The following is a 17,324-nucleotide window of genomic DNA, read 5'->3' on the forward strand; positions in this document are numbered from 1 at the left end:
TATATTTGGAAAAACTTAGTCTGAAAGTGTGGACAAACTTCCAGGTAGGCGAGAGCGCCTGACCCCAAGAGACTCAGGTTCAGAAGTGTCAGGCACGCTGATGTGGGTGGGGCCTTTCACTACCCTGGTCCCAGACAAAGTGGGTGCTCAATTAGTAGAATCCCAGCTTTGGGTTCTGGTTTAACCTCAGGATTTCGGTTTCCCATCTGAAAAGTGGGGGTGATCATCTTGGCCCTGCTACTTGTCTTGGCCCTACTTGTCTGCCTGGGTAGTTATGAGCAAAAAACAAACTTTGAAAACCAAGGAGGGCTGCATGGGGCAGGGTACAGGGAGGAAGGGGTGCTGTCCTGCCCATCTTGGCTGGCGCCAAGGTGCTATGGCCAGCACATACTAGGTAACAGCCATTGGGTATTAAAGGAGGCATTGAATGACTCGCCAAATGAATGACATGGGAGTCACAGGCTCACACGCCTCCAGGGCCTAGATAGGATTTGGAGAGAAGTGGAAGGGGGCCTCTGAACTGGAGTCAACTGTCAGGGGTGCCCAACAAAGGGGGCAGTGCCAGCCAGATATTGCTCAGTAGGCCTGATGTCGCACCTTCCAATTTCACCAGGGAGGCCACCAATCTAGTCTTACATAAAACTTCTCAATTTTAATGGTGGCAACTAGGACTAGTGCATTTTAAGCACCATGTGGGCCAAATTCAATGCTGTGGGAGCCCTGGGGGGAGCGGATACCTGACCACCTCCCAGGGCTGTCCCTGCTGCCCGCCTCACACCTTCTGTCTCCACAGCCCTGCTGCAAGCCCCAGCATGGCACCGTTCCTGCGCATCTCCTTCAACTCCTACGAGCTGGGCTCCCTGCAGGCCGCAGATGAGGCAAGCCAGCCCTTCTGTGCTGTGAGGATGAAGGAGGCACTCAGCACAGGTAGGGCTGTAGGCTGGACCCTACCTGTGCTGCAGGCACTGGCAGCAGCCGGTGGGGCGGGGAAGCCAGGGCCAGGAGGAGGCAATGGAAGGGACTGTGCCTTGTTCTCCCAGAGCCTCTGAGAGATCCTTCTCTTCCTTGTCCTCGTCTCCCTGCCCAGCTCAGCTTGCGATGCAGGACAACAGAGGCTACTCACTGCCTGTAGGACCTCCTGCACTGGCTACATGGAACCTTCTGTGGAGCTCAGGGCTTCTGGCTCCTCCCCACTGGTTGTTTCACCCAAGAACAGGCTCCCTGCAGGAGCTCCACATGTCCATCTGTGCCAGGCCCTGTGCTGGGCACTGAGAACACTGCCATGCTCCAGGGCTGATCAGGCCCTGCCCTCATGGGGCTCACAGTCTGGTGGAGGAGCCAGACAGTGAATCCTGTGATAGGGAAGTCCAGATGAGGAACCATCCCAGGCTGCAGTCAGGGAGGTCATCCTGGAAGAAGCAAACATCTCACGCCATTCCTTCTTGCTTCTGCCCTCACCTGGTGAACCCCTGGTTCATCCCTTAGATCTCAGCTGAGCTGTCCCTTCCTCTAGGAAGCCTTCCCTGACCCTTAGGTTGGGGCAGGCCACCTGACCATGGGCGGGTCTAGAACCAGTGACCTTACCCTCTTCAGTCTCATGACAGCTGTGATTTAATGTTCACTTGAGGGGTAAACTGATTCATGTCTCTGCCCAGGACTGGGACTTTAGGAGGACAGGTACCATGTTCCTTGCCTCCAACACCATGGCTGGCATGTGGGAGCCTGTGGCAGTGTCACTGAGTAAATGTCTAAAGGAAGGTGACATCTAAGAGGGGCTGGAGGAAGAGAGTCACAGGAAGAAGGAACAGCAGGAGCAAAGGCCCAGGGTGGAACCTAGCAGGGCACCCTGGGGAAACTGCCGGCGTTTCTGTGCTCTCATGCGGATTGTGAGTGAGATGGGGCTGGTGAGGCAAGCAGAGCATGGTCCTGAGGGCTGAGGAGTGGAGACTTGGGCCCTGGGGGAGAGAGCAGGCAGATTCCATAGGATGGAAGGCTGTGGGAAGGCCCGGGATTTGAGGCACAGAGGGTCCCTAGCCCGACCTTGTCTTCCTGGCCCGTTGCAGAGCGTGGGAAGACGCTGGTGCAGAAGAAGCCCACCATGTACCCCGAGTGGAAGTCCTCGTTCGATGCCCACATCTACGAAGGTCGCGTCATCCAGATCGTGCTGATGCGAGCCGCGGAGGAGCCAGTGTCCGAGGTGACAGTGGGTGTGTCGGTGCTGGCCGAGCGCTGCAAGAAGAACAATGGCAAGGCCGAGTTCTGGGTGAGGGGCACAGCCACAGTCACGCATGTGTGTGGGCAAAGTGAGCGGGTACGGCTGAGGGCACCTGGCCACTCCTGGCCACTGGGGCAGCTCCGTAGCCGACACCTTGTGTTCGAATCCTGGTCCTGCGATTCATCAGACCCTTAGCCTCTCTGAGTCTGTTTCTGAATCTGTAAAAGGAGAAACTACTAAAAGACCTACGGTGGGGTCAGTTCTGATGAAATGAGAGTTGGTTGCAAAGGGCTTACTGCAGAACCTGGCACGTAGGCGGTGCTAAAGAGAGCCTTCCTTGGTATTACAGCTGCTTTTTTCCCTTTTAATTTTGCAAAGGCAGGATGTGCACATAGTAAAACATATCAAGCTGTATGAAAGGGTGGGTCCTAGCCCCAACACCAGGTCCCCCTTCTCAGAGAACCCCATTGTTCTCAGTTCTGTTTGGAATCTTCACAGATATTCCAAACCCAGGCAGGCATCAGGGAACACCAGTTATGATCTTCCACAGCAGAGCGGGTCAGGGAGGAGAAGGCTTATGGCCCGCCACTCACCTGCTGAAACCTGGACTCTGCACGCACACGTGGCCATATGTCCCTCGTGGCTACAGGATGTCAGTGCTGGCAGGGCATCCCTGCCCCCTGGGGTTACATGTGGGCTCCTGCAGCCAAGATGTCCCCACCAGGAAAGACTTGTGACCATGGAGACTCTACTCAGCCTCCAGTGAGGGGTGAAGAAACTGGGCCAAGAGAGGTTGACCCAGGGCTGCACCCACCATTGAAGAATCAGGCAGGGACTCCTGTTGTGCTCTCTGTCCACTACCCCAAGGGACACTGTCAGTCACCAGGCCCTGGGGGAGCTGAGGGTCTTGCCCTTAGGACAAGCCAGTCTGTGTGAGGAGACTGGACAGATAGAGCCCCCGACAGAGAGAGGGAGAGAGAGAGAACCAGCACCCTGTGTCAGTATGCATGTGTCTGTGTGTCTGCATGTGTGGGGGGATGCGGTGCCTCCATTCTAAGATCCTGTGAAGCGGGCAGCCGGGGTTGGGGGTGGGGAGTTTCCCTTCCCACTCTGTTCCCGGAGCCATGTGGCCAAGCTGGGTGTGGGCTGGATCCTTTTACTTCCCCAAATGTAATAATACCCCTGGGTGAGGGCTGGGGACGGGGCTCAGGGGTGGGGCTCTGCCCACTCTGGGCAGACAGGTGTCTGGCTAGGCTGCCGGGACTCCCTGGCCCTTCAGGGACCAACCATGGGGGCGGGTTCTGAGTCTGGCTTGGCCCAGGCCCGCCTCATTGACTCCCCCACCCTCACCCCTGCAGCTGGACCTGCAACCCCAGGCCAAGGTGTTGATGTCTGTGCAGTATTTCCTGGAAGACATAGGTAAGCCCCTCCCTACCTGGGCTGGGGACGGAAGTTCAGAGGCCAGAGCCAGAACGGAAGTTTAGGGAAGCGGCCTCCATTGGCGCTCTGTCCAGGACTGCCCTGGGAGGGGCTGAAGGGGTGTGGCCCCTCCCGTGGGCTGGGGCTGACTTCACTGCTACCTGGCCCCCAGATTGCAAGCAGTCAATGCGGAGTGAAGACGGGGCCAAGTTCCCAACGATGAACCGCCGTGGAGCCATCAAACAGGCCAAAATTCACTACATCAAGAACCACGAGTTTATCGCCACCTTCTTTGGACAGCCCACTTTCTGCTCTGTGTGCAGAGACTTTGTTTGGTGAGACTGGCTGTGTCCGCTGGGGTGGGGTAGGTGAGGGAGGGATGGCCCCCATCCCCGGTGCTTCCCCTCACTCACCCTGCTGGGCACTTACCTTTCAGGGGTCTCAACAAGCAAGGCTACAAGTGCAGGCGTAAGTGTCTCCACAGCCCGGTCTGTATGCACATGTGTGTGCACGCATGTGCCTGCGTGCCTTCACAGAGAGGCCTGTGTCCCTGTGTTGGGACGCTGTGTCTGGATGAAGCCTGTGCTTGAGTGTGTGCACGTGAGGCTTTCCATGTGGTAGTGTGTGTGTGGACGGCGGCTGCGTCAGTGAGTGCTGGAGCCGGCGTGTCTCTTCCCAGCGCTTTCCGTTCAGTGACATCACGTTGGCGGCCTGAAATAGGCCCTGGTGGAGTATGTACACAGAATCTGCCAGTGCTGCACATCGGGGCTCTTTCCCCACAGAGAGGCTATTAGACCTTTGCCAGCACATCCCTGGCTGCATGTGTGCTTCTGTTGAGAGCTGTGTGCATCTGGTACACACGTATGAGCACACCCTTCTCTACGGCCGTCGGTGCATGCATGAGGCAGTGTGGACCAGTGGTGGTGAGCACAGGCTCTGGAGCCAGCCTGCCTGGGTCTGAATCCCAGCTCTACCACTTCCTAGCTGTAGGACCTTAGACAAAGTTACTTAACCTCTCTGTGCCTCAATTTCCTCATCTGTAAAATAGGGACAATAGAGTCATTGTGAAGATCAAATGGGATAAAATATGTAAAGCTGTATTTTAAGTGTGGCTGGTGCCCGGTAAGCATTCTGTGTAAGAAGGTTTGTCATTATACATGCTGTGTACGTGTATCTGAGTGCCTTTGTGTTGGGGTGCATCTGTCAATGTGTGTGTGTGTGGGTGTGGGTGTGGGTGTGGGGGGGTGGGTGTGGGTGGGTGTGGGTGTGGGTGTGGGTGAGAGAGCTTAAGAGCTGTTTGCTGTCCTGAGCCACAAAGAGGGCTCCAGTTCTCTCACTGCCATGCCCCCCTCCCTGCCCACCGGACTCCTTGAGCCTTTCCTAACCTCCGAGAGCCCCCCAGATCGACCTGTCCTCCCCGCCCCATCCTTCCCAGACTCCTCCCACAGGGACTGACCGGAGGAGAGAAAAATCAAGCTCTAGGCCGAGGGCTCCGTGTGGTGAGGGTGTGGGCGGTCGGGGAGCACGGGGGCTTTGTGTGGAGGGCAGGACTGGGCCGGGGGGGTGTCAGCTCACAGACTCTGCCCCTCCGGGGCCTTCCCGTCCCCCTCCTGGGCCTGGGCCTCCTCAAGAATGCAACGCTGCCATCCACAAGAAATGCATTGACAAGATCATTGGCCGGTGTACGGGCACTGCAGCCAACAGCCGGGACACCATAGTGAGGCCTGGCCCAGGGCAGGGCGGGAGGGATTCTAGCTCTCCCTACCCCTTCCCTGTGGGCTCACCCTTCCTCCCCGTTTTCCTTCTTCCTTCCTTCCCCTGGCTTGGCCCCTGGGATCCCTGCATTTCCCAGTCCCTACGGAGCCCTCTTGGGGATCTTGCCATGCATGGGGTTGGGTCAGGGAGAGTTAGGGGGTGAGGAAGGGGCTGGAGCTGGCATGTGACCCTTGACCTGTGACACCCCGCACCCCTAGTTCCAGAAAGAACGTTTCAACATTGACATGCCACACCGGTTCAAGGTTTATAACTACATGAGCCCCACCTTCTGCGACCACTGCGGCAGCCTGCTCTGGGGGCTGGTGAAGCAGGGATTAAAGTGTGAAGGTGCGTGCTGGCTAGGGTGGGGGCTGCTGGCAGAAGTGGGAGGGGGGCCCACCCGGACCCCGGAAGCTGAGACCAGCTGAGGCTGCCTTTGCCCCCTCGCTTGGGTACTCTCACGTGGGTGAGGCCTCCTGGCCCCTCCCCACTGGCCCGACTGACTCTGCCATTTACTGCTGTGTGACCATCAGAAGGTGGCCCCACCGCTGAGAGCTCCACGTCCTCAAGTATAAAAACAGGCGTTAGAGTCGAGTTGGCCCCAGAGAGTCACTGAGGGGAAAGCAGGCGGAAGGTACTCCTCGGCCAGGGCCCGTCTCACACCAGCTCAGTTCGTGCCCCTTGCAGGCCCTCCCCCACCTCAGGCTTCACTGAAACGAGAGACGTCTGGAGGAAAAGTGACTTGTCTAGCTTGTCCCAGACATTTGTTTTTTCTTTTTCTTCTTTAAATAATGAAAGATTTGAGGTGCTCGTGATGGCTTCAGATACATCTTTTTCTAAAGGCAGGAAACCCAGCAGACCCTGCCAAAAGCCCTCCTCTCTCCTGCTCTCTCCTCCATCCCTCCCTGCTCTTGGCTGGGCCTGGGACAAGGGGACAGTTTTCTTGGAGCCTGCTGGCTGCCTGCCTGGGCGGGGGCCCTGATGGCTCTGCTTCTCTCCCACCCCAGATTGTGGCATGAACGTGCACCATAAGTGCCAGATGAAGGTGGCCAACCTCTGTGGCATCAACCAGAAGCTCTTGGCCGAGGCCTTGAACCAAGTCACCCAGGTGGGCAGGCACTGTGGGAACCCTGGACAGAGGGTGGCAGGGTTGGGGACGAGTCAGGGCTCATGCCCACTCCTGGGGAACTGCAGTGAGGGGTGTTTATACATAAGACCCTACTTCTGGAATATCCAGTTCAAGGATTGGACATTAGAGGGTGGTGGGCATGTTCTCCTAAGAAATTAGTAATTTAAGCAATGCTTTTCCCGAGAGTGAACCTGGATGACTGAAATGTTGGAACACTTGGAATTAAATAAAGCCTGTATGTGTGTGTATATATATATATATATATATTTTTTTTTTTTTAAAGAGTTTACCTAAAATCTTTTTCCTCCTTTACTTTTTTTTTTAATTAATTAATTTATTTTTGGCTGTGTTGGCTCTTTGTTGCTGCATGTGGGCTTTCTCTAGTTGTGGCGAGCAGGGGCTACTCTTCGTTGTGGAACACGGGCTTTAGGCGCGCGGGCTTCCGTAATTGTGGCTCGCGGGCTCTAGAGCACAGGCTCGGTAGTTGTGGCACATGGGCTTAGATGCTCCGCGGCATGTAACATCTTCCTGAACCAGGGTTCGAACCCGTGTGCCCTGGATTGGCAGGTGGATTCTTAACCACTGCGCCACCAGGGAAGTCCAGTGTGTATATGTTTTGTGTGTGTGTGTTTGGGTATGGGTGGAGCTTGAAGGAGGCCACAGAACTTTAAGATTCTAGAATCTATCACAAGTGAGGAAAAAAAAAGACTAGTGAAGTCAACACAAATAAAAATCTATTGAGTAAGTGGTTGGGAAGTTAGGGTTCAATTTCCAGAACTTTTGTTTGTAATCAGTGCCTTCCAGACCACCGAGGCGTCTCTGTGCCAGAAGTGTGTGTGTGTGTGTGTGTGTGTGTGTGTGCGCACTTGTTCACACATGTGTACATGCACATGCACCACCTGGGGTCCCGGGCTCTGCCCCTGCTGTCCCCCATTGGTATTGAGGGTGGAGTTATGGATGGTTGGGGTCCTCCCTCTGGGTTGGAAGTTCTGACCATGGTATGACCTCTGGCCCCCCAACCCCTACCCCCTCCAGAGACCTGCCCGGAGGTCGGACTCCGAGACTGCAGAGACTGTTGGGATCTACCAGAATTTTGAGAAGAAGGCAGGAGTCTCTGGAGATGATGTCCCAGGTGAAGCTGTGCCCATTCCTTCCAGGAAAGCCCCTACCCCCCACGCCAGCATGGGACCCAGCCTCTCCACACAGTTGAGTGCAACTGGAGAGGAGGCACCTCTGTGGGGAGGGACCCAGCAGGGGAGGACCACCCTCTGGACATGACACATGAGTCTGAAGCAGCTGTCTCTCGGGCAGGAACTGGGACCTACGGCAAGATCTGGGAGAGCAGCACCAAGTGCAGCATTGAGAACTTCACCTTCATCAAGGTCCTGGGCAAAGGCAGCTTCGGGAAGGTGAGGGCCCCATGGCCCTGGGGCAGGCAGCCCGAGGGACCTGGGCTCGGTAGCCAAGGGGCACCGGCTTCCCACCCTCCCTGGGTGCTTCCGGGTTGGGTTGGGCCGTGCGCCCTGACCTTTGGTCCGAACCTCCCCTGCTCAGCACCCCTGTCCATCTGTCAGGTGCTGCTCGCAGAGCTGAAGGGCAAAAAAGAATTCTTCGCCATCAAGGCCCTCAAGAAGGACGTGGTTCTGATCGATGATGACGTGGAGTGCACGATGGTGGAGAAGCGGGTGCTGGCGCTCTCTGGGGAGAATCCCTTTCTCACCCATCTCTTCTGCACCTTCCAGACCAAGGTGCCGGCCCGCCCACTATCAGTGCCCCTGGCCCACAGCCCCCCTCAGTTGCTCAGGTCAGGGCCATGTCTCCCATTGAGATTCTCCAGGGCAGGGCCCAGTCTTCTTCCTCAGACCACTTAAGGCAAGGCTGAGTCCCCCTTCCTCAGACTCCTCAGGGCAGGGCCGTTCTTCCCCCCTCACATCCGCCAGAGCAGAAGTCCCCTGCTTCCTGTTGGGGCTTGCCCCTAGTGGTCCTCAGTGAGGGAGCTTCCTGCCACTTTCTGTGCCTCTGCTCACCACCCTCCCCCCACAGGACCACCTGTTCTTTGTGATGGAGTTCCTCAATGGGGGTGACCTGATGTATCACATCCAGGACAAAGGCCGCTTCGAGCTCTACCGTGCCACGTACGCGAGGCCCTGTTGGGGGAAGAGCCCTCTGCCCATCTGCCTTCCATTCCTTCTTCCTTCCCCCTGGTGAAGCTAGCCTGGGCTGGAGCTGGGGTTGGAGAGACTTGGGGTGGCCAGGGCCATCCCCTGCCCCGTGTGGGAAGCTAGGGGTGAGGGGTGAGCTGTGGCTGGGAACACAACCTAGACATGACAGGTCCTGTCCCCTCCCTGGGCCTCAGCGGGTGGGTGATCCTGCACAATGCAGGACCCAGGTGGGTGGCCCCCAAACTAGCATCCACCCTCAGACTGTGTATGTGCACATAGGCAGATCTGTATTAATGCATACACTCTTAGGACAGAGAATTGTCTCATTTGGAGCTTTTTTCTTCACAATTTTCTTTTCTACCTTGGCTACCAGCCCCTACTTGCCTGATACAAGATGTGCTTGATCAGGACCAGGCTGTCCGTGGAGTTATTTTCAGCATTTCCTGTCCCTGGGGCTGGGGATGAAGACCCAGGAAGAAGCAGGGGCTGCTCACAGAAATCTCAGGACACTTTGTGTGTGTGTGTGTGTCTCATCCAGGTTTTATGCGGCTGAGATAGTCTGTGGACTACAGTTTCTACACCAGAAAGGGGTCATTTACAGGTGCGGGGATCAGAAGGTGGGGGGTATTAAGGAGGGGAGGCCCCAACCCCATCATATCCTCTGAAATGCTCTGAGTGGATCCCGGTCCAGCTGTGGCCCCATGTCCTCTTGGAGTCTGTCTTTAGTTGGATATTTGCTTAAACCACTTACTCCATTGCTACAATTCCTTGTGGCCCCTAAACTGAGGCTGGCACAGCTCCAGGGACTGGGAACTCCCTGCCCATACTCGACACCTTTGGCGGGAGTGCAGCACTGACTGGTATGGTGTCTCCCTCCCTCGGAGCCGTCGGTCTCCCTCTGCAGCTGCAACTGAGCACTCTGAGCTTCCACCAATGGGGTCTGGTTTCATAAATTCTCACCCAATAAATGACAGTCCCATCCTGCCATGGATTAATATGTACTCATCCGAAAGGCTGAGGCCGTGCTGTGTGTACTATTGTGGGATGATCCCAAGGTATGTTGTCAAGTGGAAAACCAATCCATGAGACAGTGCATATTGGATGTTAGGGGCCAGGCTTTAAAAAGTGGCGTGAGATGCACGTTGTAATGTGCTGTCCGTGCCTGGACTCAGTCTAGGGAGGGCCTGGCAAGCGAGGTTAGTGGAAGGTGGGCCTTGTGCTGCTCTGCTTTTCTGGTGCTTGTTACCGTGTGCCTAAGTTATCTACTCAACTACCTACATAAAATAGATGGGCTCCCTGCCCTTGTGGAGTCGGACAAACCTGAATCCAGGGCGCTTCCACAGCTGACTAGCTGGGTGACCCTAGGCAAGTGATACCACCTCTCTGAGCCTCATTTTGGGCTTCGGGAAGTAGGATGGTGTGTGTCCAGCACACAGTGGGCGGCTTGCAGGAAGCACCTGTTGTTAGCACCTCTTTCCCCTCCTCTTCCTCATTCCCTCGTCCCCTGGAGAGAGTCCTAGGCTTTCCGGGCTGACACTGGGGACATGGGAGGGGACTACAGGGAGGAGGGGAATTGGACCCTAACGACTCTTTTCCTGTCCACTCCCCACAGGGACCTTAAGCTGGACAACGTGATGCTGGACCAGGACGGCCACATCAAGATTGCTGACTTCGGCATGTGCAAGGAGAACATGTTCGGGGACAAACAGGCCAGCACCTTCTGCGGCACCCCTGACTACATCGCCCCCGAGGTGAGTGGCACCCTCCTGGCCCCGCCTCTGGCCGACACCTTGTCTCCACAGGGGGTGGGTGGCGATGTCCGAGTCACAGCCGAGAGGCTGAGGAGGGCTGGCCGGGGCTTGTGCTCCAGGGCCGCCTCATCTCCGGCACCCCCTCTGCCCCAGATCCTGCAGGGCCTGAAGTACTCATTCTCCGTGGACTGGTGGTCCTTCGGAGTCCTTCTCTATGAGATGCTCATTGGTCAGTCCCCCTTCCACGGTGACGATGAGGATGAACTCTTCGAGTCCATCCGTGTGGACTCACCGTATTATCCCCGCTGGATCACCAGGGAGTCCAAGGACATCCTGGAGAAGGTAGGAGCCCCTGGGCTGGGCTGGCAGGGGCAGGAGCTGGCAGATGCCAGGTCACGGGAATGCCAGAAGCCTCCTGTCTCAGGGATGGCAGCCTCACCAGTGCTCCGGTCCTAACACATTGGGGGGTCACTCTCCTGCCACGTTCCTGGGACCTCCTGTCTATGTTCCCTGCACTGAATCAGCCTGGCCTGGCAATGATGGGCTTGGGGTCAGAAGACAGATAGACCTTAGGCTAAACTCTGAGTCTATCTCCTTATCTACAAAATGAGGCCAGAAGAGAACCTTTCTCACAGAGTTTTGGGGAAAAAAACATAAATGTATGATGCCAGGCAGATGGTAAACACCCAATAAGGGCTACTGCTTTTACTCACAAGTCCCACCAGCTGAGAGTCCTGGCAGCCCCAGTCCACGTCCTGTTTCTCCACCGGACCTGGGGCCAGAGGCCAGAGAGGACTTCTCAGCCCCAGAGGCCCTGGGCTGTGACACCAGGCTGGGCTGGACCAGCCTGGGCACCCCTCGGCCTGCTTGGGGGTTTTCTGAGGCTCCCATTTCCTACAGCCCTCGGGTGCTAACCAGGTTCCCTGCTGCGTTGCAGCTGCTTGAACGGGATACAGCCAGGAGGCTGGGAGTGACAGGGAACATCAAAATCCACCCCTTCTTCAAGACCATCAACTGGGCTCTGCTGGAGAAACGTGCAGTGGAGCCGCCCTTCAAGCCCAGAGTGGTACGTGATCCCACTCCAGTGGGGGCTGCCCACTCAGTGTTGTCCCTCACTGCCTTCCGGGGTGGACTCCTCCTGCTTTGCACTGCCTCTCTCCTGCATCATTCACATGCTCTCCTCCTCTCCCTCTTCTAGCAAATCTGCTTTCCCAACCTCCTTGGCACACTGAGCCACAGCCTCTACCCTTGTATCCTCACCATCTCTCCTCAGTCAGTCATTCAACAAACATTGGTGACAGTGGATCCAGCCACCCTTTAGCATACATTCTTTAAAACCCACTGTGTGGGGCTTCCCTGGTGGCGCAGTGGTTGCGAGTCCGCCTGCCGATGCAGGGGACACAGGTTCGTGCCCCGGTCCGGGAAGATCCCACATGCCGCGGAGTGGCTGGGCCCGTGAGCCATGGCCGCTGAGCCTGTGCGTCCGGAGCCTGTGCTCCGCAGCGGGAGAGGCCACAACAGTGAGAGGCCCGCGTACCACAAAAAAAAAACAAAAAAAAAAAAACAACCCACTGTGTGCAGGGGAGTATGCTTTGGGGATCAGAGTTAAGGCCCCCCCTCCCTCCATCTACCCATCTATCCAGTCCATTTTCCAAAAAATATCGGAAATGCTGAGTGCCCTCTGAGTGCAGAGCACTGTGCCAGGCAGCATAGCGAAGTGGGAGGCCCAGTCCCAGAGCTAGAGGGGCCCCAGCTCCTCAGAGAGGTAGGAAACTTGCACACTGATGGTCATTTATGATAAATGACAGCAGTACAAGACATGTCACGAGGCCACACACAGTCAGTTGCCATTGGGAGGGTCTGTGGGCAGGTGCCCAAGATGCAGAGATTGGAGTGGGTCTGAGAGGAAATGGGATGTCGGCAGGGCTGGGGAAGCTTGGCCAGGCCAAGGGCAGATGGGAGGTATTCCAGGTAGAGGAAGGATGGTTTGCATAAAGGCCTAGAATCTAGAGAAGCCGCCAAGGAGCCAGCAGGAGAGCAGAGGCAGGCTGGACTTCTCAGAAGTTGAACTCTGTGGCCCTTCTCTGATCGCAGCTCTTTCCTCCCTTCCCCTTTCTCTCCTTTGCTTCCCCTCCTCTGTCAGGACACGCTGTTCCCACTGAGCAGCCTGTGTAATGTTCCCCCGTGTTTGTGTCTTGAAGCCGCAGAGCACTCCCCCATTCCAGGGATCTCAAACTCAGTGCCTCCTGCCCTGGGCACGTCACTACCAGGCCAGGCCAGCTGTAGGAAAATCACACAGCCTACTTTCAGTGTCTCGCTTTTGATAGAAAGAGGAATAGATTGATTTTAAATAACACCAGGCAGCTGATCGGCAGCCCCTGTCAGTGGGAAGTGGGGCCTGTGATGAGCTGGCCAAGCGGGTTTCAGCACCAAGAGTGGGCGGACGTGCCAGGAAATGGGCCCAGGGCTGCTCTGCTCTGTCAGTTTTCAAAGAAGCCAGAAACCAGGATTTTTATGTCAAATTGCCCAATTTAAAAATATTGCCATTTAATGCCATTAAAACCCATGGCTAGTCAAAATGGTTGTACCTGCAGCTCAGTTTGGCCTGAGGGCCACCAGCTTAAGACCTCTTTCAATCAACCTTTCATTGTACATTCAGAGGCAGAGAGTTGGCAAACTTTTCCTGTGAACAGCCTGATAGTAAATGTCTTAGGCTTTGCAGGCCAGATAGTCTCAAGGCAGCCATAGACGGTATGTCAGTGAGTGGGTGTGGTTGGGTACTAATAAAACTTTATTTATGGATGCCGAACTTTGAATTTCATTTAATTTTCACATGTCGTGAAGTGTTATTCTCCTTTTGATTTTTTCCTAAACATTTAAAAATGCAAAAGCCAGCCTTAGCTTGTGGGACCTACAAAAACAGGTGGTGGGTGGGCTTTGGCCCAGGGCTGTGGTCTTCTAGAGCCCTGCTTGGGTGGGTGCCCACCTTTCCTCCTCCAGGCCCCCTGCTGGCTTCCCTCATTCCATTGGTAACAGCATCCACCTTCCAGCTGAAAGACTCCCTTTTCTGTTCTAAATAAGGACAGCTCTGGCTTGGCCCAGCCCAACAGGGATTATGGCTCCAGGAATGGGTCCCCGGAATGTCGGGAACCCATTGCAAGGTTGCCCTTTGGGTCCCGCTTACGCACCCCTGCCTTCTGCTTGCAGAGGTCCCCTGGAGACTACAACAACTTCGACCAGGAGTTCCTGAACGAGAAGCCGCGCCTCTCCTACAGCGACAAGAACCTCATCGACTCCATGGACCAAACAGCATTTGCCGGCTTCTCCTTTGTGAACCCCAAATTCGAGAGGCTCCTGGAAAATTGAGGTTGCCAGACATGTGCCCCCAACCCACCCCAGCCAGGGAGCCTGGGTCAGCCAGCACGGCCTGCTGACCTGGCCCAGGCAGAGCAGGCAGGGCCTCCCACTTCATCGGCACCTGCCTGTCCCCCACGATAAGCAGCAGTGTGATTGTCATAATTTCTGCTGCTGCCTGTCTCCCTTCTCCCCCAGAGAGGCCTTAGCTCCTGTCTGGCTGGGCTTTCATGGTACTTCCTCTGTGAATTGTATGTGAATTTGCTTTTCCTCTGCCCTCAGAGGGAAATTGTAAATCCTGTGTTTCATTACTTGAATGTAGTTATCTATTGAAAAAAATATGTTTTATATATATATATATATATGCTGTATATATTGCTCAGTAGAGAAAAATGTGGGGGACTGGTGATACGTTGATCTTTTAAAAAATATATATATTATATATATGACACACACCCTCCCCACCACCACCCCCACCCAAAAAAAAAAAAAAAAAAAAAGGAGTACAAGCTGTTTGAACCACCAGGTTCTTTTATTTGTGTGTCTAAATAAACACCAACTGATACCGACCTGGCTGTCGGGACAGGTTTCTCCCAGGAAGCTGGTGGCTGCTGCTTCCACTTCTGGCAGCTCTGTCTTGGAAGTTAAACCGAGCTGTTAGCTGCAGATGCAGACCCCTGGGCTTTCATGCAAATGTGTTTGTATTTATGGGTTTCCTCTGGCTCTAGGGCCCTGGGCCAAAAGCAGAAAAATTTTCTGGGTGGCTGAGGGAGCCCGAGGTGTCTCTGTGGGGTGATGGGAGGAGGTGGGACCAGCTGCAGAGAGTCTATCTCAGAAGAGTGGGGGCGAGCGCTGAAAAGCAGGACAGTGCAAGGTTTGGCCGGGAGATGTGAGCAAAGTCGTCAAGGCCAGCCCAGACTGGGGAGGAGGACAGGGGAGAGGACGGAAATACAGCTCAGGCTTCAGACAGCTCTGGATTCAAATCGCAGAGTAGCCAAAAGATACGGCTTTTAAGATGTCACTTAATCATTTGAAACCTCCGTTTCCTCATCTGTAAAATGGGGACAAAGCAAGGCGGTACTTGGTGTAACTCCTCATCTCATGTCTGTCCCTGCCCGTGCCACAGAGGAGTCTGTGTCTGAGTTCTAGAATCTATATCTCAGGAGCTCTTTCCTACCTGGGGACAGGGAGGGGAGCAGGGTAGGAGAAAAAAGTGAGAAAATGCCGAGTGGCCAGGTTGAGGTTGAGAGACTTGCTTAGTGTGCCCGTGTGCAGCGAGGAAACTGGTGGCAGCCGGTGTCCCCCTGAGCGTGCAGCTCTCTGTCCCCACCACTTCAACACCCGCTGTCAGCTTCCTGTTTCTTCCTCTCCACCTCTCTTTGGGCACAGGCCTCAGGCAGGGCCCTCCCTCCAACCCCTCTGGTCCAGCCCCCGGCCCTCGTCCCTGGTGGTGAGCGAGGTGCCCCCAGCGCCAGATTGGCTGGCCCTGGCAGCCAAGCAGCTGACTTCCAGCAAGTTCATTTTTCTGGGCTGAGGTACAAGTTTCCACAGCTGGAGAGGAGCCGGATAAGGGGGGGCTGGTGCTGCGGGAATTGGGGTCCGAACCCTCCCCAGAGAGACCTAAGTGTCCCCCTGTCCTCTCCACCTGCTGTCCTCTCGGGAAACACTTGACTCCCTGCTCTGCGTCCAGCAGCGAAAGCCCCAGAAGTGGGGCTTTGTCCCCTTGGGCTCACAGTCAGGTGGGGGAGACACAGCGTGACATGGACTGTGCTGGGGAATGCTGGGACTGTGAGAGCCCAGAGGAGGAGCCTGGGGAGCCCTGTTCCCTACTTCTGTTGCACAGGCCCCAGAAGCCCCCGGGGTGGTCCAGATTGTGTTTAGAACAGAACTACAGTTGGTGAGTGAATTCAGAGCCTCTTCCATCGTCCTGCAGCTCCAAGGCAGAGCCATGCAGCCAGAGCCTGTTTCCTCCTGCGTGGGCTGGGAGACTAAGTCGTTTTTCAGCCAGAGGCTGTGGAGGGTGGCGGGAAGAACAGAAGTGTGAGTTCTACTCCGCTACCCACACACTGTAACCACCACGAGTTTCTTCCTTAGGCCTCAGTTCCTCATCTGTAAAACAGGACCATTACTCCCTACTGGCTCTTGGAGCTCCCGGCTCTGGGGAACCCCTCAGAGACTGATGCTTGGTACCCCATGGGGCTGGGCAAAGCCTAGGGGACGGGGATGCAGCTGCCAGGGATGCTGCCAAACTGCCTGGGAAGCTGTGCGGCTCGAGGCCTGTTCCCAGAGTTGCGTAGGCACCAGGCCTGACGGGTGGCCCAGGAAATGCCTCTCGTGGCTGGGCCCAGAGCCACGCTTTCACTGGGAACTGGGGGTCTGGAAGACGGCCCTCCTTCTGTCAGGTAGGTGTATAGGCAGAGCAGTGAGCTTGGCCTCCACCTGAAATGTGTACCAGGCCTCACACTCAGAGCCAAGCAAACACAGATGCAGGAGGGCCTGGGGGCAGGAGCAGGGCTCTGCTGTCAGATACCCCTGGTTTCAAACCCTGCATGGCCCTAGTTGTGTGACCTCAGTGAGTGACAACTTCCCGGAGCTCCAGTTTCCTTTACTGTAAAATGGGGATGCAGGCGGACTTCATTTTACTGCACTTCGCTGTACTACACTTTGCAGACATCACATTCTTTACAAATTGAAGGTTTGTGGCAACCCTGCGTGGAGCAAGTCGATCGGCACCATTTCTCCAACGGCATTTGCTCACTTTGTGCTTCTGTGTCACATTTTGGTAATTCTCTCAATAATTCAAATTTTAAATTATTATATTTGTTATGGTGATCAGTGATGTCTGATGTTACTATTGTAATTGTTTTGCAGCACCACAAACTGTGCCCATATAAGAACTTAACCTGAACTTCCCTAGTAGTCCAGTGGTTAGTATTCCACGCTTCCACTGCAAGGGACATGGGTTCAGTCCCTGGTCGGGGAACTGAGATGCCACATGCCACACAGCGCAGCCAAGAAAAACGCAAAAAGATAAGAATCCACCTGCCAATGCAGGGGACACGGGTTCGAGCCCTGGTCCGGGAGGATCCCACATGCCGCGGAGCAACTAAGCCCGTGCACCACAACTACTGAGCCTGCGCTCTAGAACCTGCAAGCCACAACTACTCTAGAGCCCACGTGCCACAACTACTGAAGCCCATGCGCCTAGAGCCAGTGCTCCACAAGAAGAGAAACCACCGCAATGAGAAGCCTGCGCACCGCAACAAAGAGTAGCTCCTACTCGCTGTAACTAGAGAAAGCCTGCGCGCAGCAACGAAGACCCAACGCAACCAAGATAAATAAATAAATTTATTTTTTAAAAAAGGAAATACATTTCACAAGGCTATAGCTGCCACACATAGTGATTCCTCTGATGGATCTGAAAATTGAAAACCTTTTGGAAAAGATTTACCATTCTACATGTCATTAAGACATTTGTGATCCATGGAAAGAGGTCAAAATAACATTAAGAAGAGTTTGGAAGAAGTTGATTCCAACCC

The 17,324-nt window shown here is 55.2% G+C and overlaps 1 protein-coding gene across 3 annotated transcripts; it reads left to right on the forward strand.

The window, feature by feature from the left end:
- The first annotated feature begins 793 nt into the window (after positions 1–793).
- PRKCD (protein kinase C delta) lies at positions 794–14,115 on the forward strand. 3 transcript variants are annotated; one of them, XM_028479385.1, is made up of 17 exons: positions 794–927; positions 2,064–2,263; positions 3,574–3,634; positions 3,807–3,969; positions 4,071–4,102; positions 5,266–5,351; positions 5,608–5,737; positions 6,397–6,497; positions 7,554–7,650; positions 7,830–7,927; positions 8,093–8,266; positions 8,562–8,653; positions 9,219–9,281; positions 10,293–10,431; positions 10,585–10,773; positions 11,369–11,497; positions 13,639–14,115. In XM_028479385.1, exons 1-17 carry the CDS (start codon positions 813–815, stop codon positions 13,795–13,797), a joined length of 2,028 nt encoding a protein of 675 aa, XP_028335186.1. In that variant the 5' UTR covers positions 794–812; the 3' UTR covers positions 13,798–14,115. The 3 variants fall into 3 exon arrangements, with proteins under 3 accessions (XP_028335186.1, XP_028335187.1, XP_028335188.1); XM_028479386.2 differs by lacking the exon at positions 9,219–9,281; XM_028479387.2 differs by lacking the exon at positions 13,639–14,115 and having other exon boundaries at positions 11,332–11,468.
- Positions 14,116–17,324: the final 3,209 nt, after the last annotated feature.

Source organism: Physeter macrocephalus, chromosome 18, assembly GCF_002837175.3.
Source record: "Physeter macrocephalus isolate SW-GA chromosome 18, ASM283717v5, whole genome shotgun sequence".
NCBI classification, from domain to species: domain Eukaryota; kingdom Metazoa; phylum Chordata; class Mammalia; order Artiodactyla; family Physeteridae; genus Physeter; species Physeter macrocephalus.